Raw genomic sequence first — 27,587 nt, 5'->3', positions numbered from 1 at the left:
GATAATTTAATCTCTCAAATGTTATTTTACAGAATTTTTTTTTAAATGAGTCCAAATTTGTGGCTTAAGCTCAGTTCATGACTCGATTGATTTTAATTTTAGACATAAAGAGAAATCAAATCACCGGTAAAAAGAGGGAACCAAACTCCTCAACTGTTCAATCACCAGATTCTGGTTAGCTTCATTAACGCTTCTTTCCTGATTTGATTTTATTGATGCAATTACATTTATCTGATGCTAAGGTTTGGAACTCTTGAGTGATTCGGTTGCGCATGAACTCCTTTCTCCGCTTTTCTCATTTTGTTTTCTGCATCGATGTTTGAATTCTGTATTTAATTGCTATTGAATAGCCATGGTTGATAGCTTCAACGATGTTCTAATAATGATTTTGATATTAATTAGTTCTGAAGCTTTTCATATACTCGTATGTTTAAATCTCGTTGCAATTTAATAGATGAAAAGCAACAGCATATTTTATTGAAGCTGTAGATTCAAGAAATGTAGTATAGGAATCTTGGGTACAATGGTCGTTTTCTTATTTGATTGATATATTTGTCTATGTTTGTATATTTCATAGGTACATATAGTAATTTATTCTTTTTTTTTTTTAATTTTTTTTATTCAAGAGTCAATCTTTTGTCTATTTTTGAAAGTTTCATATCACTTCTCTAAGTTCGTGTTCATCAAGAATCAACATCCCTCCTTTCCAAGGTCATTCATTCATCATTCTCTCTATGCACTCATAATCACAATTATATACTACCACATGTAATATGACAAGACAATTGTAAAATAAACTCAATTTCTAATATGATAACACCACTGTTCTCTTCTTTTGTCTTTTGAATACTGCTTGAAGACATGACAGGAGACATCATTAAAATAAAAACATTAAACTAAAAACTAAAAAAAAATAGAAAAATAGGACTCATGCAAATAAACCGAAATAAACTGAAAACAGAAACATAATCATAATCATAAAGGAAGAAAAGCAGAAGGCAAGCATGAAAAGAACTCAACTACCTCAATGATCGTGGTGGCCATCCCCCTTATCCGGTTGTGTTCCTTGTGGTCCTTGCAGCCTCCCTATCTCCTGTCTCAATTGGAGAAGCTCGAGGTGCATTCTTTCTTGCACAGTCACAATCTGACGGAGAAGGACACTATGGTTTTCTTGGTTCACCCTTATCTCACGGAGAAGGACATCATGGTTATCCCTTATCTGACGGAGAAGGACATCATGGCTATTTTGGAGAAGGACATCATGGCTATTTTGGTTCACCCTTATTTGCTCAAGGGACGCAGTCAATTGTTGCCAATACTCTTGTGGCGGAAAATAATGCCCTTGAGGCACGAGGGGTGGTGGAGGAGCTTGTTGTGCTTCTTCTTCGGCTTGTCCTTCTTCTTCTGAAGCCATCTGATCCAACCTCTGTTCTATATTACCATTACTTTCCCTTCCCATCTAAGCTTGAGTACGGATCAACCTTACTATTAAAAAAACTCTTTAGAGCAAAGTGATTATGCAACTTTGGTTGAAACCAACAATTTGAAAGAGTATTCGTCAAACACATGAAGCATTATTTCTGCCAAGGAGGAATCATATTCTTTCTACTTATGTTAATATAATGGCGGGTGGGGGATATTGTTACGAGCAAAGTTTCTTGTCACTGCATACTATTAAAACTAGAGGCAGTAGATCCATTAGCCATTCAAGTTGTGAATTGTGATTATGGACTGTGCTAAAAAAACATCAAGTTGATGGTTCACCGGTCACAACTATAAATAGCTCCTGCACAACTATTGTCTATAAAAAGCTCAATCCACTTACCAATTAGATATCATGATATGTTTGACTACTCGAAACACCTATATGAACTAGCACAACAACATAACATAACTAGATCGAGGTATATTAGCCTTGGAAATAACCAATCAGGGATAAAAAATATAGTTCTTGCCGAGACAGTATAAATCGATCAACGAGGTAACCAATCAAAGTTCACTAATTACAAAACTGAACTCTTTAGCTCAAGACAGTACCAATGATTTGTCGGGAGATGCAAAATGAACACAGGAAGCACACACATTTCCCCATTACAAAGTTCATATACAAAGTTCATCCATTTCTTATAATGCCCCCCAAATCAAATACACTGTCAAAAGTTATCCTCTTAAACAAACCAAAATATTCATTTATGACCTATATAAAAAGAGGAACTTTAAGCATGAAAATTGAATTAGTTAGTTAACATGAAAACCATCTACAAATAACATGAACACCTTGAAAGAACTCTCCAAGATTATACTGAAGATCAAAACACAGACATTAAAGAAAGAAAAATAGATTTGTATCAGCTTATGTGAATACAGTCATTTCTCTGCATCCCATATATCAACCTTTAAAAAATAATAATAAAATAAACAAAAAACCCAAGATTTTACATCAAAACTACAGAAAACAATGAAAGAAGAAAAAGAAACAATACCACAACATTTCATTTCAATATTTTTAAATAATAATTGAAAAAAAAAAAGCATTACCCTAGTAAAAACCTCCAAAAAACTTTCCCAAGATTCCTATACTACATTTCTTGAATCTACAGCTTCACTAAAATATGCTATTGCTTTTCATCTATTAAATTGCAACGAGATTTAATCATAGGAGTATATGAAAAGCTTCAGAACTAATTAATATCAAAGTCATTATTATAACATCGTTGAAACTATCAACCATGGTGATTCAATAGCAATGAAACACAGAATTCAAACATCGATGCAGAAAAGAAAATGAGAAAAGTGGAGAAAGGAGTTCATGCGCAACCGAATCACTCAATAGTTCCAAACCTAGCATCAGATAAATGTAATTGCATCAATAAAATCAAATCAGGAAAGAAGCGTTAATGAAGCTAACCAGAATCTGGTGATTAAGCAGTAGAGGAGTTTGGTTCCCTCTTTTTACCCGTGATTTGATTTCTCTCTGTCTCTAAAATTAAAATCAATCATGAGTCATGAACCGAGCATAAGCCACAAATTTGAACTAATTTTAAAATTTTTTTTCTATAAAATAACATGCTGAGAGATTAAATTATCTAAAAATGTAAATAATAAAAAATTAATTTAATTATTTATTTTAATAAAATAATTGATTTGTAAAATTTTTAGGTAGCGTTTGGTAGCAAGACAGAGACCGAGAGACTGTGACAGAGAGACAGAAATTAAAATAAGTCTCAATATTGTGTTTGGTGTATAAAGTGTATAGAACTGAATTATGTCTCAGTATCTTATTTGGTTTGAATTAAAACTAGAGACTGAAATGTTTAAATTTACAAAATTACCCTTAACCTTACAATGTAAATATAATAGAAGGAGAAAAAGTGTGACCAAAAAAAATATTCTATTTATGAGTTGAATTTGTTTCTGTATGATTTCTATGATGCTTTTTCGGGTGTTGTCATGGATAAGAGGGGAAGAATGATTTAATAACATGAACACATAATCTAAAGTAATATAATGACTTAGTTAATTAGGACAAATTTGACAAAAGTTTGTTTCTCATTCTCAGAGAGACACATATATAGCTAGGCATTATAACCATGCTATATCAATATTATTTAATCCTTTGTGTGAGAGAGAGAGAGTGAGTGAGTGATAGACCAATATGGTTTATAACAAGAGCAAGAAGATAAAATTTATGCCGTTAAATCTTAATAAAGATTGGAACAAACCATCATATAAATTTTCAAAAGGGTCATGCATGTATCTAGCTATGTAACTTCTTATATAATGATTTTCAATCATGATCATCAGTGTGTATATAGAATTATTCAGACCATAAATCTCTTACTCCTGTTAGCTATAAACTACAATTAATTCCCATGTAACAGTGGCATTAATAATTCCCAAAAACAGATGGCAAATCCCTGAATATAGGACAAAGTCACAAAGACAAAGGATTTCTTCAACATCAGTGCTACTACTTCACACCATTAAGAAAATAACAAACCAAGCAAAATAGTAACTTGTCTCTTTTCAAACTTTAATTTCTCCAAATCAAAGTCATATTGCTAGGTCACGACCAAATCCACATATTAGGGCACGACCAAAAAAAATGAACAGAATCAGTAAAGTACCAGCAACAGGGGAGAAAACAGGGGAGAGGCGAGTTGGTGGCTGACGTCGACAGCAACAGGGGAGAGGGGGCAGCTTGGTTCTTCGATTGTTGTAACAGGAAAGAGGCAGCAGCCGTCCTGTGAAGGAGAAAACGAGGAAATGAGAACATAGGGGCTACGAAGATGAACTTGAAAACAGCGACTCACTTACCTAGCGATGGCTACGCCAGCGGCGAGGAGGTGACTGTTCTTCGACTGGTGATGGAGAGGCTGCAGTGATGTCCTTGAAGAAGAATGAGAAGATGAAGGAGTCACCAGGTTAACAATGAAGCCCTTATTTACATTAGAGTAATATTAGAAACTTACAATTATTAAATTAGAATGGGGTAATTTAGGTATAAATTATAATTAAAATTTAGTTAATTATAGCATACAGATGTAAATTCATATAGAGAATACATATATTCATTTTAAACCATACAAATTATTATTTAATAATACTAGTGCTATGATTGATATACACGTGTAGTTATTTTTAACCACAAAAATTTAATCTGTACAAAACAAATCTTTATCGTAATGTTTCCCTTAAAATTTTTGTTTAATCTTTAAAATTTTTAGTCTTTAGTATTTTTATTTTTTAAAAATATTAAAATACTAAAATTTAAAAAACAAAGACAGAAATTTAAATATAAATTTTTAGTTTAATAAATATAATACTAAATTTTTGTCTTTCAATCTAAATTTTTAGGATAAAGATTTATTTGTCAATTTTTTTTGTTAAGAATTAATTTATTTAATACTAGCGGCTCAACATGAGCCGTTTTTCTATTTTTTTAAGAAATTAATTTATTTATTTTTTTAATATATTATTCACTTTTTAAATTTGTTAAATAAATATTTTTTATATTATTTTAATATTGACGTGATTTTATTTATATCATATTTTTTTAAACATAAAATTACTATAAAAAATTTTTAAAATGTTAAATTATAAAAGGAGATAATACTCAATTTGGTCCCTGAAATTACATGCGAATCTTAATTTAGTTCCTGAAATTTCAATTGCCTCTATTTAGTCCTTGAAACAATTTTCAACGTACAAATCTTAACGAAATACTGTCGTAACAGCCGGATGCCACACTAAACTTTGTAAAATGATGTCGTTTTAGTTTTGGCACTTAAATAACCTAAAAACAACATCCTAAATTGTGTTTATTAAAATTTTACCTAACAAAATAAGTAATACAATACCGTTTTTGAGCTATTTAAATGTCAAAACTAAAACTGCATCATTTTACAAGTTTTAACGTGACGTGTGATAGTCTACAACACGCTCTATTAACGTTTTTATACTAAAAATGGTCTCAGAGACTAATATGAGGCACATTTATAAACTTCGGAGACTAAATAGAGGCAATTGAAACCTCAGAGACTAAATTGAGACTCGCGTGTAAGTTTAGGAACCAAATTGAGTATTATCTCTTATAAAAGCATACAATAAAGAGATAAGAAAAAACATAGTTCAAAATAATGATAATAATATTATCCTAATTTAAAAAGAGTATATATAAATCAAAATACATGTTACTTATTTACAAAAGATAATTTTGCTTAAATATCATGAATTTTTATATTTGTCTTCATTTTTTTTAAGTGGTATACCAAAATATGAATTTGAACCTGAATAGGCTTACATTTTTCTATAAATAGTAAAAAAACTAAAGAAATGAGAATGTTTATTTTTTCTATTTTTAAATATCAAACTATAAGAATAATTAATAAATAAAATAGGAGAATATAGTAATTAACGATAATTGCTTCGATTGTTTTAGGTTATAGTGATAGAAGTAAAATAAAAAAATAATTGGACACCAAATTCTTATATCTCTTTTAATTTATCAGGTAACTAATGAAATAAAATATTACTATTTACAGTATAAATTAAAATTAAAATTGTCAATCATACAATAACACTGTTTCAATTCAATCATGTGAAAAAAATTTCGAATGTAAATTTATTAGGTATTAAATAAAATAAACTAAAATATTATTTGCACTATAAATTAAATAAAAAAAAATACCAATACTTTTAGAATTAAAAAAATTATATTTTTAAAATAAATAAATAAATCTATAATCTATAACAATATATAAAGTCAATACAAAAGGTTGACTATGACTTTAATGTCCAATTTTTTTTAGACTATATTAACCTTATAACAAACCATTTCATAAAGTAAATTACAAGAACAAAATAGTCATAAAATTTGTTTTGAAAAATTCAATAACTTCCCACTAAAAAAAACCGTTTTGTTACTCCTATAACTATAATAACACATCTCCAAAAAAATGCAAATGGTATGCAAATTGCTAATAAGTAAAAAAAAAAAACGAAAATGAATATCAATATTTTTACATTCTTCACCATCCTGCTTTAGTTTAACTCTATGTTAGTTTGGTTTCTACTTTTCTGTATTTTTCTTACTGTTCGTTCTTCTCTTTTCTTCGATACCTTCGCCTCCGTCATCTTCCATTGCCTTCAGTTACAAATTTTGGACGATTTTGCTGCTTTCACGTGCATAACATCCATTTATATTTTTTTTTCTCTTTAATTTACTTATCTAATCTATATTTTCGGTAATTTTTCTGTCTTTTTAATTTATTCTAAACATTTTACGTATAAAAAAAGTACTATGTCTTTTTTTTATCCATTTAATGTAAAAAGAAACAATTTTTTTTATCTTATCAATTTGATGTAGAAAGAAAACGATTTTTTTATTTTTTTTTTTTGGTGACTGAAATAAATTAAACAAAGAAAAACAAAAGAAACAAAACAAGGAACTGCTTAAATAGAGGGACAGTCCCGTTTAAGACTACTCTTAAACTCCTCCCAAGGTGAAAGAAGCTCCACATGCGAAAGTTGTAACTTCATCGCCATCTTTGCCATAGTATCTGCCACCGTGTTTGCATCTCTCATAATCAAACGAAAGTCAACACGCCAATTCCAATGCATGATATCTCTTATTTTGAGCACCAGTGGATCAATAAACCCAAAACCATCTTGAGTAACAAGATTAAATGCTTCCACACAATCCGTCTCACAAATAACATCTCGTTGACCCACATCCCAAGCTAAGAGATATCCTCTCCAAATAGCAAACAATTCTCCTTGGAGAATACTATTACTCTCAATCATTCCCAAACACCCCCTTTGCCAGCTCCCATTACAATCTCTAATAACACAAGCAAAACCAACACTATCACCCGAACCAAAATAACTAGCATCACAATTAATCTTAAAAGTACCAATGGATGGGGATTCCAAAAACCATTTAGAGTAGAGGGAAGGGACATACGTTGTAATTCAAAAATATTTCTAAGCTCCTTTTCTGAAGTTAATGCCAAACAAATGACTTTTTCCGGAGGCCAAGTTTCATGGGGATTAAAGATGTCGTTATTCCTTGCTCGCCATATCCACCAAAGTCCCGAAAAGAACTTGAACGGGTGCTCTCTGCTATGATACAAGAACCAGTTCTTCAAATCCAAAGGATGACAAGGAATATCCAACCTTTGCCAGACAAGCTGAGCTTTTGGACAATCCCGAATACAATGTATAACCGATTCCTGGCTAGAAAGACATCTTGGACACCTATCCGATGACGACATCCCTCTTCTAAAGCGAAAACTTGCAGTAGGAAGAGCCTCCTTAAGACACAACCAAGCCAAAAACTTATGCTTTTCCGGAACAAGCTGACGCCAAAGCCAAAGCCAATTCTCCCTCTCCTCCCAACCAAACAGCTGCTTACACAACCACAAGTAACCATTGCGTGAGTCATAGACTTTGGCAGCAGACCCACTCCAATACCAACCCACTTCCGGACCTGCTTGTTCATCTGGATTGTAAGAGAGAATATTATCTTTCAGATTTTGAGATAAAGGAGAATAAAGAGTATCCAAATGCCACCTACCAACCGACCAAATATCCTGTATCCGAAGATTCGAATCAGAAATGTGGACATAATCCATCTCATTAGATAACCGTCCTTCTCTCCTCCAGCTAGAAAACCAAAAATTCTGGTTCAAATCTCCAATACACCAAGCAAACCCATCCTTCAACACTTTCCAAGCCTTGCAAAGACACCTCCAAATGGGAGAGTCCTTGTTCTTAGGATAACTAAAACAGTCATATAGAGATGATCTGTATTTGGCATCCAATAATTGGACCCATAGCTTGTTTGGCTGCTGGAAAAAAGTCCAAACTAGCTTCCCAAGAAGAGCAATATTTACACAATAAGGATCTCTAATCCCCAAACCTCCATATTTTTTTGGAGTAACCAGTACCTTCCAACTAACAAGATTCAATCCTCTTCCATCAACTTGTCCTTTCCAAAGAAAATTCCTCATCATAGACTCCAATTTACTAATGATTCCTTTGGGAAAAATAGAGACCTGCATCTGGTACGTGGGAATAGCAGCGGCAACAGAATTAACCAAGCAGAGTCTACCAGCCCGATTGAGTAAACTCCATTTCCAGCTTGCTAGCCTACTCCGAATCTTATCCAGGACACCATTGAAAGCTGAACGAGTCACCCTAGAATGGCTAAGGGTAACTCCAAGATACTTGCCCAAATCCTGGACAAATCTGATAGAGGATACCCCAGTGAAAACCTCTTTCCTTGTTGCAGAGACATTCTTGGAGCAAAGCGCTTTAGACTTCTCCACGTTAATCTTCATCCCAGATGCTTTGCAAAAAGTCTCTAAAACCAACATCACATTTTGCAATTGTCTCTTTGTAGCTTTACAGAATAGAAGCAAGTCATCCGCAAACATTAAATGGGATATTCTTGGTCTCCCTCTAGAAATAGCAACCGGCTCCCACAAGCCCAAATCAACCTGATGACTAATAAAGCATGCCAGTCGCTCCATACACAACACAAAAAGATAGGGTGATATAGGGTCTCCTTGTCTAAGACCTCGGTTAGGAGTAAAGCCATTCAGACGACTCCCATTCCAAAGAATAGATAAGGAAGAAGCAGTGACACAATTCATAATCAAATTAAGTGTAGGAATAGGAAAACCAAAGCTCTTAAGGGTATGAGCTAAAAACCTCCAGTCAACTCTGTCATAAGCTTTCTCCAGATCAATCTTAAAGGCCAGTGTGCCTTTCTTTGATTTAGTCTTTTTCATAAAATGGAGGACTTCTTGAGAAATAATGATGTTGTCAGGAGTTCCTCGTCCCGGAATAAATCCTCCTTGAAGCGGGCCAACAATCTCCGCAAGATGAGGACGAAGCCTATTAACAAGGACCTTCGTGATGATCTTGTAAACTACATTGCAGAGACTAATCGGCCTGAAATCTTTCATAGATACCGGTGATTCAACCTTTGGAATGAGAACCAGTAAAGTCTCCAACATTCTCGGATCAAGAGTAACACCGGAGAATGCCTGCTTAACCATCTTCCAAACATCAAGACCAATGATCTCCCAATATTCTTTGAAGAAGAAAGCTTGAAACCCATCCGGACCTGGAGCTTTAAAAGAGTTCATATGAAAAACAGCTGTTTTGACTTCCTCCATAGTAACTGGTGCCGTAAGATTATTGCAAGCTTCCTCATTCAGAGAAGGAAGAGGCACATCACCAAGGCAACCCAAATCAACATCATCTAAATGACAGAATAAGCTTTTATAGAAAGACTCTGCTTCTTGCCTCAGAACCTCTGGATCAGTTTCCCACACTCCATCCTTGAGAAAAAGGCCATGAATCTTATTATGCTTCCTTCGCGCAAGAGTTTGAATATGAAAGAATCTTGTATTCCTATCCCCGAACCTTACCCACTGCTCTCTGGACTTTTGGAACCATATGAGCTCTTCTTGCACTAGAGTATTATTATAATCATCAAGCAACTGTTGCTCTTTCTGACGCAAATAAATACTATCCACCACTTCCAAATGCTTTTGTAAATAATTAATCTGCTGCTCTAATTCACATTTCTTAACAAAAATGTTACCAAATACCTTCGAGTTAAACTCTAGTGAATTCTTCTGTACTTCTGAAAGCTTGCCATGAATTCCTCTATTACCAGACCACCATGACTGGTTCACAATATCTTTATACCCAGGATGAGTAGCCCAAGCAACAACAAATCGGAAAGGTCGATTCCCTGTAGGCTGAGGACGACCTTTACAACGCACCAGAATAGGACAATGATCAGACTGAAGCCTATTTAAAACTTCTGCATAAGCCTCTGGAAAGATAGATAATCAACTACTATTTATACAGACTCGATCAAGCTTTTTTGCCACGTCAACATAATTTTTCACCCTCCTGTACCAAGAAAATTGCCTCCCGATAGTCTTCAGATCAAACAAACCACTATCCCCTAATGAAGTAGCAAACATGTCTGCTCTTTGATGAGAAAATTGACAGCCCTTAGATTCATGAGAAAATTTGACTTCATTAAAATCACCAAGAACAATCCAAGGTCCTTGAAAAACCATGGATTGTGCAACAAGATAATCCCAAAGGAGAACCCTTTTATTAAATTGAGGATTGTCATAAATACCACTACACCTCCAAATTAAATTATCAAAATGAACCTCAACAGTAACACCCTGATCAAAAGCATCAATGAACTTACAACAAACACCCTTCATAGAGGATAGAAACCAAATACCTCCCTTATGCCCTTGTGCCTCTACTATACCAACAGAGTGATACCCCAACCTTTCCCAAAATAATTTTAAATGCTGAAAAGGGGAGTGAGTTTCAACCACAATAAAGAAAACAGGTCTAAATTTCCTAACAAGTTCCTTACAATGCACCCGGGCTAACTTATTAGAAGCACCCCTAATATTCCAAACAATCATATTTAAACTATCCATAAATAATAGGGACAGAATAAATAAGAACATAAACTCTAAACAGAATCACCAACCTCAATAGGTGGTTTGTCCTGCGGTACTGGCACACTCTGATCCTCAATAATTGCCACCTTTGGACCCCCTGACACTGCACTTGCCATGTTTCCATCTACTAAGGTTTCCTCCGTTGTGCCACCATTTTTATCAACTGGCGAGTTCTGCAAGGAGGAAGGCCGAGGACGCTTCCGTAGAGAAATTCCACGACGTGCAGGAGTTCTGCGCGATGGAGATGGCGCAATTTCATGTTTTTTTTGCTTCCCCATCCTAATGCCAGTTGATTTGCCTCCATCACCATGCAAATTGGGCCTTGGAACCCTTCTCGAACTAAACTTGTGCTGCTTTCCATCTTGGTCCTTCAAACCTGATGACTGGCCCATTGTAAATTTTTTCTTACGCAGCACTTGTTGCCATCCCTCTCCATCATCCATGCATGCCTCATTAACAAGACCATCAGGCACGTGAGGAGCCAATGATTCCGTAACCACATCCTTCCCTTTAACAACTCCTAATTTCTCACCCAAATCACGAGCTTCTGATTCAGCCTCTTTTTGAATCTCATGATTGTTGTGTGGCACTAGTGTTGGGGCTTCATTATTTTTTCCATCACCAAAGGAATTTATGTTTCCTTCCAAGGACTCCTTCTCCATGCACAACGATTTATCATGCCCATACCGTGCACAAGTAGCACAAATCAACTGTAAACTCTCGTACTCCACTTCATAAGTCACACCCTCCACTTCATAAGTGCACAACGATTTTTTTATTTGATATGTCTTTACATATTAATAATTGAATGAAAAAAGTCCCATAAATATTTTGTTAACTTATATTTTCTTTTTAAATTGCTTTGTAATATTTTTTTATTTTCTAATATATTGATTATGTAGAGTATTATATTTGATATTTAAGTACATCAATATTTACTTTTAAACTAAATTAAATTATTAATTTTGTCTACTATAATATTATTTATTTTGAATATTAGCCAATTTATTTGATTGACATGTATACAAGAGATGCAAGAAAGTTCGCTTAAAAACATTAATATGTTAATTTCCTAAACTATCTAAACTATTAATTAGGCAGAGTATTGAATTTGATATTTAATTATATAGAGTACTTGATTTGACATTTATCAATTTTCTAAATTATATTGCAAAAAATTAATTAATTTAATATTATTTGTTTGTCACATGATTAACATATAAAAGATACAAAAAAAAATCTATACCTACCAATGGTAGAATAAAAAATTCTCACGCATATTTTGTTAGCTTTATTTATTTGTAATCTATTTTACATTGGATAATATTATTTTTTTATTGACTATTAGTTCGACATATAACACAATAAATATAGCAATATAAGAACTTTGTTAATTGATTTTTCAAATATTCTGGCGACCTAAGATAAGAAATTTGTTAATTGATTTTGTTAATCTCTTTTTTATTTTTAATCTATTTTATATTAAATAATATTATTTTTTATTGATTATTAGATATACATATAATATTTAAATATAGTAAGATAAGAACTATGTCATACATTTTTTATTGTTTCAACCTTAATGATTATTTTCTTCTCTTTGTTTTTCTATCTCATGGACCACGTAAGTTTTAATTTATTATTTTTCCTATATATATATTCTAATTTTTTAAACCATTTTATTTTATTAGGTTTTCTAATTTATTTTATTATATTTTTTATTTTAAAAATTTTAGGGTCTAAAGATCTCCCGTTTAAACGATTCTAATTATATGATCAAGAAGTAGTGCAAGAAAATAGATTTAAATTTTGGTAATTTATTAAGTCTAATTATTATATAAGAAGTTAAAAATATTCTGAACTTAAAAATTTTTTTACTAATAAAATTGAGTTTGTTCAAAATCATAGAGAGACGGGGAGAAAGAGAAATTTGAACTTTTTTAACTAATTACAAAAATTTACCACCATCAAAGCTATTAAATTTGAGTATATTAAGTGAGGATTAATAAGAAACAAACCAGAACGATAAATCTAAAAATTTTCTATCTCTCTTTATATAGTGTTTCACTTTAAGTAACTATTTTTTATTGATAGTATTCAAAATTTCAAATGACAAACAAAATAATAAAAAGATTTTCATTAGATTATGAAAATTAATCTCATCCTTATATTTCAAAACATGTAAAATAAAATAATAAAGTACATCTTAATTAATGTGCACAATAAAATAAATGTGAAACTTATATAGTATCAGTCAAATATAGATAGTAATGGCTGTCTTCTGTCCCAAGTTATTATATTAAATTGTAACTTACATTTATAATTATTAGTTAAAAAATTTATAATTATGTATTATTTTAGTTGAAAATAATATATTTTGATATTATTTTTTTAGGATTACTGACATCAAATTTTGATAATTGAAAAAAAAAAATAAACGCTTTATGTCTTACTCTTACTTCTTTTAACAAAACTTCAACCACTCATAAAAGTTAACAGAATAGATAATTTATAAGAAAAAACGATAAATGAGAACAAGGTAATATAATAATGAGGATAAGACAATGACAGGTACTAGAGAATAATAGTAAGAGAAATAATAGTGTTTGATATAGTAAGATAATATAATAAAAATATAAATTAATAATTAAAAAAATAATGAAATTAAAGAAAATTTAAAAAACTAAATATAAAATTAAAAAAATAAAATATTTTTTATCAATTAAAATTATGCATAAAAATAGAGTGTGCTTTGAATATAAATTTTTATCTCGACTTCAAATTAAATACTATTAAAAATAAATAATTAAACTTAATAACAATTATAAATAGTTAAATTTGTAAATAATGTTTCTAAATATTATTATCATTATTTTTTGAACTATATTTTTCTGATAATATATATACCTCTTTATTATGTGCTTTTATAATTTAACATTTTAAAAATTTTTTATAGTAATTTTAATTTTAATAAAATATGATATAAATAAGATCAGTTAATATTAAAATAAAAAATACTTATCTAATAATTTTAAAAAGTGAATGATATATTAACAAAAAATAAAATTATTTTTTTAAAAGTAATAGAAAAGCGGCTGAACAGGCAACGTGCCTTTTGAGCCCCTAATATTTTATAAAACAGCTACTATTATACATGAGAATAATTGCACATAGTTTATAGAGCATGACTCACCTCAAAATTTTAGTGTCTAAATTTAAGTTTTAATATTATCTTTTATGATGAAACTTCTCGCGTACCTCACGTTACATAAAGAAACCACTCTACGGTGAACGACAACTTATATTTTCTATCTTATTTTCATCTGTATTTCAGTAACAGTTGTAGAAAAATTATGTGTAACCTCTTTTTGAATTCTTTACTCTATTAATTTGTTTTATTTTTTACTTCTATTTCTAATTCAAGATGCACTTCTCTTTCTGAAATAATTATTATTAGAATAAAAAAAGGTCATTATGACAAAAATTAAAAAAATAGTAAATAAAAATTAATAAAAAAAATAGTTATTATGATAGAAATCAAAGTTGTCAATCATACATGGCACTATTTCAGTTTAATCACGTCGAAAAAAATAAAAAAAAAATTGAATCTAAATTTATTAGATATTAAATAAAATAAAATTACATAAAACGTTATTATTTATCGTATAAATTAAATAAAAAATTATTAATATTTTTAAATAAATATTTTATACAACAACTGCCATACAAAACTCACTGAATAGTAAAAAAGAGTTGAACATCAAACTCCTATATCCTTTTGTATATTGTTATTTTGTTATAGTATAAATAATAGTTTTAAAATTATCTAAATATTTTAATATAAATTATTTAATAATGTCAGAACTAAAAAAAATTAAGAAATAAAATTAATATTTCTTCTAAGAATGATTATTTTTAAAATTATAAATACACAATAAAAAATTAGAGTACATTAGAATGTTACCATAATAAAAAATAATTCAAAATATAAAATTAACAAACTAATGGAATATATATACACAACTAACCAATGTTATCATCATTCAGTATATTATTTAGACTAATTTTAATACTTGAATATCTAAAAAATAGATTATTAACATATAAATAATATTTTTTGAATTATCTAAATCTTTTAATATAAATATTTTAATATTGTCTGGACCAAAAAAATTAAGAAATAAGATTAATATTTTTTCTAAGAATAATTTTTTATCGAAATTATAAATACATAATAAAAATCTAGAGTATATTAAAATAGTACCATAATAAAAAAAATTCAAATATGAAATTAATAGTGTAAATTTTTTAAGTGAACAATTATCAATTATAATACACTGTATTATAGATATATGTAACATATTATATTAGAAATAATTAAAAATTTACTAATTATGAATTAAAGTTTTTAAAAAAATGATAATTTATACCCACTAATGTTATTGCTGTTTTATCTATTACTTGAATTTAAACCAATTTTATAATTATTTTTAGTATCTGAATGTTTACAAAGTAAATATATTATTGATATATATGAGATTAATGTATTTTTAAATTTTACCAAAAATAAAATAATTTTTTATATAAATCATAGCTACTAAGACTAAGAATAAAAAAAAAGTATAATAGTAATAATCAAAACATAGATCTAAAGTTCTAAACAAAAAAATTATTATTTATAATTTATAATAATTAATTTAAATAGAGTACCTTAAGTAAAATATTGAAGGGCAATAATTCTAGGCATGTGTCTATTTCTATTTGTGATATCTTTAAAAAAAGATAAATTGGATTAAAAAATAAATTAAATAAAAAAATTTCTATTTGTATTCAATAATACTAATAAGAGATGAGATGAGAAGAGAGAAACAGATGAGAGATGAAAGAAATCTTGGCCACCAAACCCATGTATTCTCATTATATAGGGTTTTTTACTTAAATAAATTAAATGCATTTCAAAATTACTCAATTCCTTGAATCAGATTCTGCAACGTGATTATCCTTTTTGTATTATTATATAAATCGTCCCAGGGTGCAAAGGATTATATTAAACGTAAATCATCTCACCCTAGGACGATTAATGAATGAATTTGTGATGCAAAATAAGAGTAAATCGTGGCAGGGCTTCTTGGGTTAGTAGTTGAGCATAAATCGTCCCAGGGTAGTAGGTTTTACTAGTTAATGGGCTAAACCAAACTGGGCTGGCACGATTTACTTGTTTTTTCAGACCCTCAGGACCCTGGGACGATTTATGTGTTACTCTGTAACACTCAAAGGGGTGAGACGATTTATGGCCAAGTGATAACCCTAAGGACTCAAGCACGATTTATGCAGCCAGAAACTCTATAAATAAACGAGTTTCAAACAGACGAGCCACACAAAACATATGTTGAGGTTGTGAGAGATGGCAGAGAGTATTTTCTTGTTAGTGCATCACCGGAAAAAAATAGATGAAAACACAAGTGAGGGTGTAACTTTTTCTAGCAAAAAGCAGATAGGAGTGTTTATTACTCCGTCGACGACGTTGATGGATCTGCATAGTAGTATATTAGAGAAGGCTGGAAATTGTGGCAAGAAGCGCGTGAAGCAATTATTTTTTCGTATTCCGATATCGTTGAAGCCAGGTTATGTTAAGTTTGGGAAGTACGCGATGTTGGGTGATGACGACATGCGAGTTATATTTCATAGTCAATCAAAATTTTCCGACTTAGGCGCGCTGGAGTTGTTTGTCAGAATGGTTGACGTGGAGGGCAGTAGCGGGGGGACTGCTCCGAATCTGCCCACTGGCATCATAGAAGGAACTTCCACCGCCGTTCCAACAAGGCAACCGGCGACTCCACTTGTTTTGTCCCCATCTTTTGCTGCTGATTTGCCTGTCTCGGGTGATGACTTGGGTGATGGGCGTAGCTTCGGCCAGCTTGCAGCTGCGATGGGAGCTGATCCTGTAGTGGACGGTGCACCCGCATTCATGGAGGTAAGAGAGAGAGATCCGTTTGTGGAGGCTATAGGTGATGATGGGTCAGATTCGGAGCCACCAATTATTGGTGACGAGAGCGACGCTGACGATGACACCGCAGTTGCCGTGGGAGCTCAAACCCATGGTAGCAGTGGAACGTAGCAGTACCCTCGACACTTTACCACATTGAACTTTGAAGCAATGAACCCGGCCGCAAACTTAGATCAGCATCACCCGGTGATTCACGGAGAAAGGCCTAGCGTGATTGGCACGGACGAGTTTGAGGTTGGGCAAAGGTTTGAAACAAAAGAGGAAGCTGTACTGACAATAAAGAGTTATAATATTCGGCGGGGAGTCGAGTATAAAGTGTTTGAGTCCGACCAGTTGAAGTATCATGGGAAGTGTGTCCAGTTCGGGAATGGTTGTAATTGGCTGATCCGTGTCACTATGAGACAGAGAAAAGGCTACTGGGAAGTTAGAAAGTACAATGGACCACACACGTGTCTAGCAACGGAGATAGCAATGGATCACAGGCAGCTCGATTACCATGTCATATGTGCCTCGATTTTATCATTGGTGATGGCTGATGCATCGGTGTCGGTTAAGGTGTTACAGAATGCGGTGTCATCGAAGTTTGGGTTCAAGCCAAGCTACAGGAAGGTTTGGATGGGCAAGCAGAAGGCAATTGCGCAGATATATGGAGATTGGGAGGAGTCTTATAACCACATACCACGGTGGATCATGGGGGTTCAGTTGTATATGCCAGGTACGATTGCGCTTTTGCGTACTTCGCCAGTGAGGATAGGTAATACCGTTGATGCGTCAACGGTTTTCTTTCATCGACTATTTTGGACGTTTCCTCCATGCATTGAGGCATTTAAGTATTGCAAGCCACTTATATCCATTGATGGGACCCATTTGTATGGAAAGTATGGCGGCACTCTGCTAATGGCTATTGCCCAAGATGGAAACTCGAACATTCTTCCAGTGGCTTTCGGGTTAGTTGAAGGCGAAAACACGGATTCATGGAAGTTTTTCCTCACTAATCTCCGCCAGCATGTCACCCCTCAGCCCGGCATTTTAGTCATCTTTGATCGGCACAATGCCATCAAGGCTGCCTTGCTGGCAGTGGACGGTGGATGGCTCCCACCGTCGGCATACCGGGCATTTTGTGTGCGACACATCGCGTCTAACTTCGCACTGTCATACAAGTCTAAGGAAGCCCGGAGGATTCTAGTGAATGCCGCATACGCAAAGACTGAGGAGGATCACCGGTATTACATGGATATTTTGAGGAAGGAAGATCCTGCGATGGTTGCATGGTGCGACAGGATTGGGTTGGAGTTGAGTCCTTAGGGTTATCACTTGGCCATAAATCGTCCCACCCCTTTGAGTGTTACAGAGTAACACATAAATCGTCCCAGGGTCCTGAGGGTCTGAAAAAACAAGTAAATCGTGCCAGCCCAGTTTGGTTTAGCCCATTAACTCGTAAAACCTACTACCCTGGGACGATTTATGCTCAACTACTAACCCAAGAAGCCCTGCCACGATTTACTCTTATTTTGCATCACAAATTCATTCATTAATTGTCCTAGGGTGAGATGATTTACGTTTAATATAATCCTTTGCACCCTGGGACGATTTATATAATAATACAAAAAGGACAATCACGTTGCAGAATCTGATTCAGGGGAATTGGGTAATTTTGAAATGCATTTAATTTATTTAAGTAAAAATTGTTATAAATGTTGTTATAAATAAAGTTATTAGAAAAAATTTAAAAACTTACTCATAAACTAAGAATAATAATAAAAATATAATAACACAAAATTATTTTATTTAAATTAACATCTATAATTTTATATATGTAACAAGCTATAATTAATGTTTATTATTATATTTAAAATTATTTATTTATTTTAATAATAATAAAAAAATATAAATAAAAAAATAAATAGTTATTGGCCAATATAATAAAAATTTAATTTTGATGGTAAACGTGTATTTAATTACGTAAATAATTAAATTCCATTTATACTACCCAATAACGGCTAACATTCATTTTCTTATTTTATATTTTTTAATTATTGTAACACCCTAACTTTTAGCACGTCATGATCGTACCAAAAGTGAGGCGTTATTAACCTGTTTTTCTCATTTACTATTTAATATTGAGCCTTTAGTTCGATTTCGTGTTTCAATTTTTAAGAAAAGCCAAAAAATTTTGTTTCCATTAATTAAAACTAAATTTCAAAGATCTTCAAATAATAACAATCACATAATTATTATTATAATAATAAATATTATACAAAATGATTCAAATGAAACTCAAATACAATTTCTATGCTCTGTATAAAATAAAAGCTTAATAACAAAGGCGATGGAGTTCTATGAAAGCAACTCAATACCTAAACTTAACTCAAATAAGACTAATAATCGCCCGCAGCTTCAAATTGAGTCTTCGAACCGTGTCACTGAAAGGGGAAGACTTTGGGGTGAGAACAAACCACACGTTCTCATTAAGAAATAGAATTGCCGTAAAAGTAGTAAAATAAAATACAAATAATTAACTTTACAAAAAAAACTATATTTCTATCAAACCTTTTTGAAAATACTTTTAGTTTTACTTTAACTAACTAATTACCTCTTTTGAAATCTCTAAACTCAAATCAAATTTTAAATATAAAACTAGTCATATTACCCATTTCTTAGTCACATAATTAATCCTCAACAATCACAACATCAATTCTTAAACACCTTAATATATTCGCAAACTAATAGCACAAGTAAGAAGTCCAAACCAACATACAAACAAGTCAAACAACGCAATCACAGAGAAGTAATACAAGCAAACACAACCAAATGCAAATGTGCAAATAACATGATGCATGTCTATCCCTAGTGCAGGTCATGAGCTCATGTGTCGGTTACCTATTCGCTCCCGACATTACCTGGGCACAAGTCTCAGGTATGGCTTTCCAGATGCATACAGTGTGCTTATAAGTCGTACGGCTAGGCCGCATACAGTGTGACTTTCCAAATCAATAAGCGTACATCTAGAAAACAATTCTTAGTGTGTGGGCGTCCCCACTTTACATTTGGCACCAAGGCCCAAACAATGTCACATCTGCTCTCCTGTGGCAAACAATTTCTTTAATTAATACATTCTTTTGATTTTTGTTCTCTGTTCTCTTGTGACAGATATTCCTTTTCTTAATAAACCGAACTCAAATAATTTTTTATTTAAAATTCCTTTTCTTAATAAACCGAACTCAAATAATTTTTTATTTAAAACCAACATCACTCTTTATAACCTTTTCCAAACCTCCGAAACTACTTTATTTACAAGAAGTTCTTCTTTCATACAAAAACCAGTTCTTACTTAACCATGATTTTTCCAAACCAACTTCAAAACCATTTTAGATTTAAACCTCATTCAAAAGACTAAAAGAATCATTTTTGATAAATCAATAAAACTCATTTCCACTATCTCAAATCGTTTCAAATGCGGATTTATTTTCAATATCAAATTAACCCCAAATCAAGAAAAGAAAATCATTTTACATAGTATTCAATCAAACCGACTTTTCAACTCAATAATCAGAATTTTCAGCCACAACCAACCAATTCAGCATAATCTCATAAATTATAATTTTAAACAATTCCATCAAAATAAAAAAACCAACATCATTCACAGCCTCAATTCAACCAGTCGCAATTCAATTTCATCAATTAACCACTCACAACAACAAAACTAGTCACGAGACATTTATAAATTATTTGCACTTATTCACTAAACTTTAATGGCATTCATAAATTAAAACGTTTAATTTTAAAATAAAATCTCCTATCTCCGTACGAAATCAAAATAACGGAAATTTCGAAGAAACTTTCTGACTGAGCTGTTGAAGAAGAAAATGTCAGAAATCGTCTGTGCCTCCTAGAATTCTAATTTGTCGAACTCAAGAGGAAGGGGAGTTACATCACCGTCAGCTTCCACTGAACAAAAGTAACGCTATTGTGTAGAGGAAGAGAATACGAACATTTTTACCGAATTAGATTTTTTTATTGAAAGATCTCAAAAAATCGAACTCAAAAGATTTACGGTGCCATGGAATTCTTTCTTTCTTTCTTTCGGTTCTCTCTTTTTTTTCTTTCTTGTTGCTTCGGTTAAGAAACGAAAACGAGATATTGATGGTGATGATTAATTAATAAGGGGGTTATGTGTCATAATATTTATGAAAGAAATAGATATATATACATATGTATCATTGTTATATTAATGCTTGGGCATATATTTACATTACTAATCTTTCTTTTTCTTTTATTATGGTTCGGTCATGCAATAGTGATCCTAACTAAAGCATGATGATTAGGTGTAAAAGGTATATATATATATATATGCATGCATTAAGCCTACGTTTTCTTACTTCTTTTCTTTCATTTTTTTTGTGGCTTCGGTCCACTAATCTAAATGGAAGAAGGATTATGGTAATAATAATAATAATAATAATAATAATAATAATAATAATAATAATAATAATTTTTAATAAATAGTTTAAATTAATAAAATAAATTATAATTAATTTAAATTTTAATAATCATAAATTAATTTAATTATTTTTAGTAAATTAGTTTCTAACAATAAAAAGCTTCGATTTATAAAATAAATTATAACTTATTTATATTTTAAAAAATGTGAGTCATTACAATTATTATTAAAATAAATAAATAATTTAAAATATAATAATAAACATAAATTATAATTTATTACATATATAAAATTATAAATGTTAATTTAAATAAAATAATTTTGTCTTATTATATTTTTAATATTATTCTTAGTTTATGAGTAACTTTTTAAATTTTTTCTAATAACTTTATATTAGATAAATTAATTCTTAACAAAAAAATTGACAAATAAATCTCTATCCTCTAAAAATTTTACAAATTAGTTTTTTTATTAAGATAAATAATTAAATTAATTTTTTATTATTTACATTTTTAGATAATTTAATCTCTCACCATGTTATATAGGGAAAAAAAATTAAATGAGTTCAAATTTGTGGCATATGCTCGGTTCATGGCTCATGATTGATTTTAATTTGAGAGACATAAAGAGAAATCAAATCACGGGTAAAAAGAGGGAACCAAACTCCTCAACTGTTTAATCACCAGATTCTGGTTAGCTTCATTAACGCTTCTTTCCTGATTTGATTTTATTGATGCAATTACATTTATCTGATGCTAGGTTTGGAACTCGAGTGATTCGGTTGCGCATGAACTCCTTTCACTTTTCTCATTTTGTTTTCTGCGTCGATGTTTGAATTCTGTGTTTCATTGCTATTGAATCGCCATGGTTGATAGTTTCAACGATGTTATAATGACTTTGATATTAATTAGTTCTGAAGCTTTTCATATACTCCTATGATTAAATCTCGTTGCAGTTTAATAGATGAAAAGCAACAACATATTTTAGTGAAGCTGTAGATTTAAGAAATGTAGTACAGGAATCTTGGGAAAGTTTTTTGCAGGTTTTTACTAGGGTAATGCTTTTTTTTTTTTCAATTATTATTTAAAAAAATTGAAATGAAATGTTGTGGTATTGTCTCTTTCTTTTTCTTCGTTCATTGTTTTCTGTAAGGTTGATATATGGGATGCAGAGAAATGACTGTATTCACATAAGCTGATACAAATCTATTTTTCTTTCTTTAATGTCCGTGTTCTAATCTTCAGTATAATCTTGGGGAGTTCTTCTTTCAAGGTGTTCATGTTATTTGGCCAAACAAAGATGGTTTCCGTGTTAACTAACTAATTCAATTTTCATGCTTAAAGTTCCTCTTTTTATATAGATGTTGTCATAAATGAATATTTTGGTTTGTTTAAGAGGATAACTTTTGACAGTGTATTTGATTTGGGGGGTATTATAAGAAATGGATGAACTTTGTATATGAACTTTGTAATGGGGAAATGTGTGTGCTTCCTGTGTTCATTTTGTATCTCCCGGCAAATCATTGGTACTGTCTTGAGCTAAAGAGTTCAGTTTTGTAATTAGTGAACCTTGATTGGTTACCTCGGTTGATCTATTTATACTGTCTCGGCAAGAACTATATTGTTTATCCCTGATTGGTTATTTCCAAGGCTAATATACCTCGATCTAGTTATGTTATGTTGTTGTGCTAGTTCATATAGGAGTTTCGGGTAGTCAAACATATTATGATTTATAATTGTAAGTGGATTGAGCTTTTTATAGACTATAGTTGTGACCCGTGAACCATCAACTTGATGTGCTTTTTTTAGCACAGTCCATAATCACAATTCACAACTTGAATGGCTAATGGATCTACTGCCTCTAGTTTTAATAGTATGCAGTGACAACAAAATCTCATTTTATATACTGAGTAGACTTTGCTCGTAACAATATCCCCAACCCCCCATTATATTAACATAAGTAGAAAGAATATGATTCCTCCTTCGCAGAAATAATGCTTCATGTGTTTGATGAATACTCTTTCGAATTGTTGGTTTCAACCAAAGTTGCATAATCACTTTGCTCTAAGAGTTTTGTTTTGTTTTTTTTTTTTTTGGGGGGGGGGGGGGGGGTTCTTTTTTCTAATATTTCAATGCATTGCGTAGTCAGAAGTACAAAAAGGCACATAGTAAGGTTGATCCGTACTCAAGCTTAGATGGGAAAGGAAAGCAGTGGTAATATGGAACAGTGGCTGAATAAGATGGCTTCAGAACCATACTACCTGTTTCATTTCTTATGTTTCTTCTCCTATTTGGTTGTTCGTAGCTCTGCTGTTCAAGTGTTAACACCTCAGCTCACCCTAAGTCTTCTTCGTCGCGTATCTCTCTCTCTCTCTGTTTCTCTCTCTCTCTCTCTCATTTGCTTCTTTATAAATTGCTTAATTCTTGCATCTCTCACATTTACTTGCAGGAAATACTAACAGTGTTAGTGTTTGCCGTGCTGGTTGCCTTGAAGGTACCTGCTACTGAAATCAGATAGAATTTGTTATCTATTTTCAAAATTATTGCATCGAAAGTATATTGTCAATTTGTCATATTACTCAAACATAAATTGAATGCAATGATTCATTCAACATCAATATCCAGAGCTACCTAAAAGCTTACAAGATGAAAGAACTAGAATGATCCAAATGAAACAATTATTGAAGGAAACAAATTGCTTTCGTATGAATTCTTCATTGAAAAACATCAGATTGTGAATTGCAGGATCTAAACATCAACTGTCTTATGCAATTGTACCAAATAATTTGAAAAGGTGTAAATGACTCCATTAACATCTAAATTTATGCGCAAAATGCAAACCATTAAAAGGCTCATCAAACAAGTATGTGATTTGTTGGCACTAAGATTACCAGCTGTTCTAACCCTTGAGAATGCCATAAGTGAAAAATTCCCTGTTTTTATAGGAAAGTAAAAAACTTAATGCTGCTATGCACAAGATCATGATCTCACTTTCTATTACCTTTTTAAGTAACTCTCTAAATTGGCTTTGTTTCTAAGGGGCAATGTAATTTTTTTATTTGAATGGATATGGTATATCAACTGGTGTCTCACATACCACTAGTATGACATTTGACTTGTGTATATTCAAGTATATCTCTTTATCCCGTTGCAGGCAGTGAGAGAAGAAACATGGGAAGCATTTATAGCTGATATTCTTTTTCTTGCCAAGGTGATGAGGATTGATGCATTTGCAAAAGCTTTTACCTTTCTTCTTTGATCCAATCATATATTCACTTCCCATTTATTTTATTTTATTATTTTTAGGGGGTGGAGGATCTATTTGACTTTTAGATAGGTCATGATATAATATTTGTCAGCAATTAAGGTGCTTATTGTACTGTAGACCATGCATATTGTTTGCTGCACAATATCTGTGGCTTCATCTTTTCTACTTCTCAGCTTCTATCATTTTCATTTTCCAGATTTGTCTTTTTGCCCTTGCCTTTACACTGGATCGCCGCATAGCTCTTTGGTATATTCTTGTATTTCTAGGTGGGTAGTTTCGTGTTACACTGAGTTTTTTAAGTAAAGTATATACTTCTGGCCTTGTAATTGAAATTTTGTTCACTCCACATTTCTTCCTGGAATTCAAGTAAGCTCAAGTATGGCAGCTGCTTATTTTCCCTTTTCTTTTTGTAGAATGCAACAACTTATATACTTTCCCTTCAAATATATTAACCAATAATACAGTTTTCATCTGTTTAAAATTGATTATAAGTCCAAGTAGTTCGTTGGATGATTATTGAAAGTTAATTATCGATTTTGTGATTCACACTACCATGTTGTATTGCAGTGATACATATGCTAACACAGCAACCTCCATCTGAAGGACTAGGTACTGTTAAAAGGGGTTGGGTGATTTTCCTTATATGTTTTAGCTTTCATTATTTTACAAACTTCATCGTAGATGAAAGTATCAAATATATACAAGAAATCGTTCTCGTTTAATGTAGTGGCTAATGTTATTCTGTTTCTCTATAATTGATTCATCCAGGTGCCTCTACCAAGCTAACACCGTTGCAGTTAGAAGGCCTGTTGACAGAGGGGAGCACATCAAGATTATGGCTAGTAAGTACCGCCAATTGAATGAAAATTCTTTATGAAACTCTTAACTGTTGAAGATCTGTGACGGGGTACTTATATGCACATTGATGATAACCTCATGTATACAAATAAAGCTTGTTTGGGAATGATAACCATATGTACATAAAGCAAAAAAATTTCTCTCTTAACAATTTACTTCCAAACATGTGCTAACTTTGTTCTTGGTATAGATGACATTGATGGCAATCTTGAACAAACTTAGGAAGCTTGTTGGGGAAAAAGAACTATGATTATACAATCTAATACCATTAAGAAAAAATTTCTCCTCTTTATCACATTGTTGTGGTGTTAAATAAATGATGTGAGTGAAAAGGAATTATGTTTTTGTACCTTGTCATTTACTAGTTGTTTATGTTTAAATTCTTAATGCGTGAAACACCACCCACTGTTATTGAAACTTGAAAAGATTACATCAGAACTGTTAGGAATGTTTCCATGCCATTCTTATATTTTAGAATCTCTTCCATTGTCCCCAAAATTATCCATTTCTTACTTCCATGAACTGGCAGGTAGAATTTTGTGCTTCATATTCATCTTCTTGCATTCGCTCAAGTCGGCATTTTCCTGAGCTCTCAATTACGTATGCTTCTATTGCCTTTTGACTTAAATCGACACTGTTTAGACTTGCCTGATATGAGTTGTTTTTATGCCTTCTGAATTATAAGTGCTTTCCCTATGTTTGTGTATGATGTATCAATCACATACTCTCTCTGGCAGATATTCAAACAAAAATTTATCATTTGGGATAGTTGATCTCGGACTCTTTCCAAATGCTGCTGAAAAATTTGGAATATCTCTTAGTGGTAAATAATATTGATATATGACATCTATTTTTTCTCAATCTATTTTAAACATCAAATTGCGTTCTGCTTACTGTTATCGGATCGATCTTCAGTTATTTTATCAGAAATATGGCATTTTATGAAGTCTTCTGACTGTCAGGATTCATGGGCCAGCTACCGACGTATATCTTATTTGAGAATGCTGCTGAAGTTGCACGCTTTCCAGAGTTGGATTTTGAGGCAACATTCTTTAACCCTACAATTACTAAGGTATATTTCTCTCTCTCACACACAATGAAACACAGATTTTGTGAAACTTGAGTCGCTATTTTGAATATTCACTAGAACATGATGTAATTGTAAGATAAAGGTCAACTGATCCATCTATCCTTTTACTTTAAAACTTTTGTCCTTAATTTCATTATGTCATATCACTTGGTGAGTGAGTATTTGAATATTCATCCTTTGATTTTGGGTAGAATGAGAGTCATTTTGGTAGTTCCTAATGCCTTGTGATCATTGATTATCATTACTAAAGAATTTGATCATACCATATGGGTTATAATATACAGGGCTTTCTTTCTCGGCATTTCGAGCTTGATCGGCACCTTCTCGATTATGTAAATGGTAAATAGGCAACTGCACTAAGGCTGCGTTTGGAATGAAGGGAAGGTTGAGATAGACAACTAAAATTTTAAGACATTATCTTTTTGAGATGCACATTGAGACAGTGAATTCTAGTATCACAGATCTATCTTTGTCTTCGTCTCAATGCAATAGAAGATATTTGCGTTATAAGATATTTATATATTTTGTATTAGGACACTAACCAAACACAACCTAAGGCTACATTGAATGCCAATTTTTTAGGCTTTGTAATTTGACTTTTTAATTAAGGTTCAAATCCAAATATCCCAGTCATTGGGATTTGTTGATTTTAGAATATTAAAATTGGCTTTTTTTTTTATAGAATATTAAAATTTTATATATAATAAATATATAATTATAAATGGTATATATATAATTATAAATATTAAGTTAAATAAGATAATTTTATGTTATTCTCTCCCTAATATTGCTCATAGTAATATAAATATTGGCTATTAATGATCTGCAATAGCGTGATCTATTTATTCAAGTGTTATGATATTTTTAGCAACTAGATATTTCGTACTTGATGATGAAAAATGAGAGGTG

The 27,587-nt window shown here is 31.6% G+C and overlaps 2 protein-coding genes and 1 long non-coding RNA gene across 5 annotated transcripts; 2 read left to right on the top strand and 1 right to left on the bottom strand.

The window, feature by feature from the left end:
• Positions 1–783: 783 nt before the first annotated feature.
• Positions 784–4,458, bottom strand: LOC107605195 (uncharacterized). Its single transcript, XR_001612474.3, has 4 exons — positions 4,318–4,458; positions 4,128–4,244; positions 2,909–2,980; positions 784–1,485 (listed from the first exon to the last, which is right to left on the bottom strand). It is a non-coding gene; the product is annotated as an uncharacterized LOC107605195 (long non-coding RNA).
• Positions 4,459–17,172: 12,714 nt separating this feature from the next.
• Positions 17,173–18,327, top strand: LOC148563013 (uncharacterized). The gene has a single exon (XM_088491124.1). It carries the CDS (start codon positions 17,173–17,175, stop codon positions 18,325–18,327), a length of 1,155 nt encoding a protein of 384 aa, XP_088347250.1.
• Positions 18,328–22,030: 3,703 nt separating this feature from the next.
• Positions 22,031–27,341, top strand: LOC107605196 (Thioredoxin superfamily protein). 3 transcript variants are annotated; one of them, XM_016306977.3, is made up of 11 exons: positions 22,031–22,155; positions 23,608–23,819; positions 23,912–23,956; positions 24,617–24,673; positions 24,927–24,996; positions 25,298–25,339; positions 25,499–25,572; positions 26,118–26,188; positions 26,326–26,411; positions 26,551–26,660; positions 26,963–27,341. In XM_016306977.3, the coding sequence occupies exons 2-11, from the start codon at positions 23,658–23,660 to the stop codon at positions 27,023–27,025; spliced, it is 780 nt and encodes a 259-aa protein (XP_016162463.1). In that variant the 5' UTR covers positions 22,031–22,155; positions 23,608–23,657; the 3' UTR covers positions 27,026–27,341. The 3 variants fall into 3 exon arrangements, with proteins under 3 accessions (XP_016162463.1, XP_020960745.1, XP_088348028.1); XM_021105086.2 differs by having other exon boundaries at positions 22,032–22,155; positions 26,504–26,660; XM_088491902.1 differs by having other exon boundaries at positions 22,036–22,155; positions 23,612–23,819.
• Positions 27,342–27,587: the final 246 nt, after the last annotated feature.

Source organism: Arachis ipaensis, chromosome B6 (assembly GCF_059453495.1).
Source record: "Arachis ipaensis isolate K30076 ecotype BB chromosome B6, ASM5945349v1, whole genome shotgun sequence".
NCBI classification, from domain to species: Eukaryota; Viridiplantae; Streptophyta; class Magnoliopsida; order Fabales; family Fabaceae; genus Arachis; species Arachis ipaensis.
The sequence above is the reverse complement of the archived record's forward strand: the minus strand, read 5'-3'. Positions and strand labels throughout refer to the sequence as shown.

Excerpts from the sequence above, each read along its gene's own strand:
- LOC148563013 (XM_088491124.1), top strand. The coding sequence starts at position 17,173 with ATGAACCCGGCCGCAAACTTAGATCAGCATCACCCGGTGATTCACGGA.
- LOC107605196 (XM_021105086.2), top strand. The coding sequence starts at position 23,658 with ATGGGAAAGGAAAGCAGTGGTAATATGGAACAGTGGCTGAATAAGATG. Across the intron at positions 24,997-25,297 it reads GTATATTCTTGTATTTCTAG|TGATACATATGCTAACACAG; the intron begins GTGGGTAGTTTC and ends GTTGTATTGCAG. Across the intron at positions 25,573-26,117 it reads GCACATCAAGATTATGGCTA|GTAGAATTTTGTGCTTCATA; the intron begins GTAAGTACCGCC and ends ATGAACTGGCAG.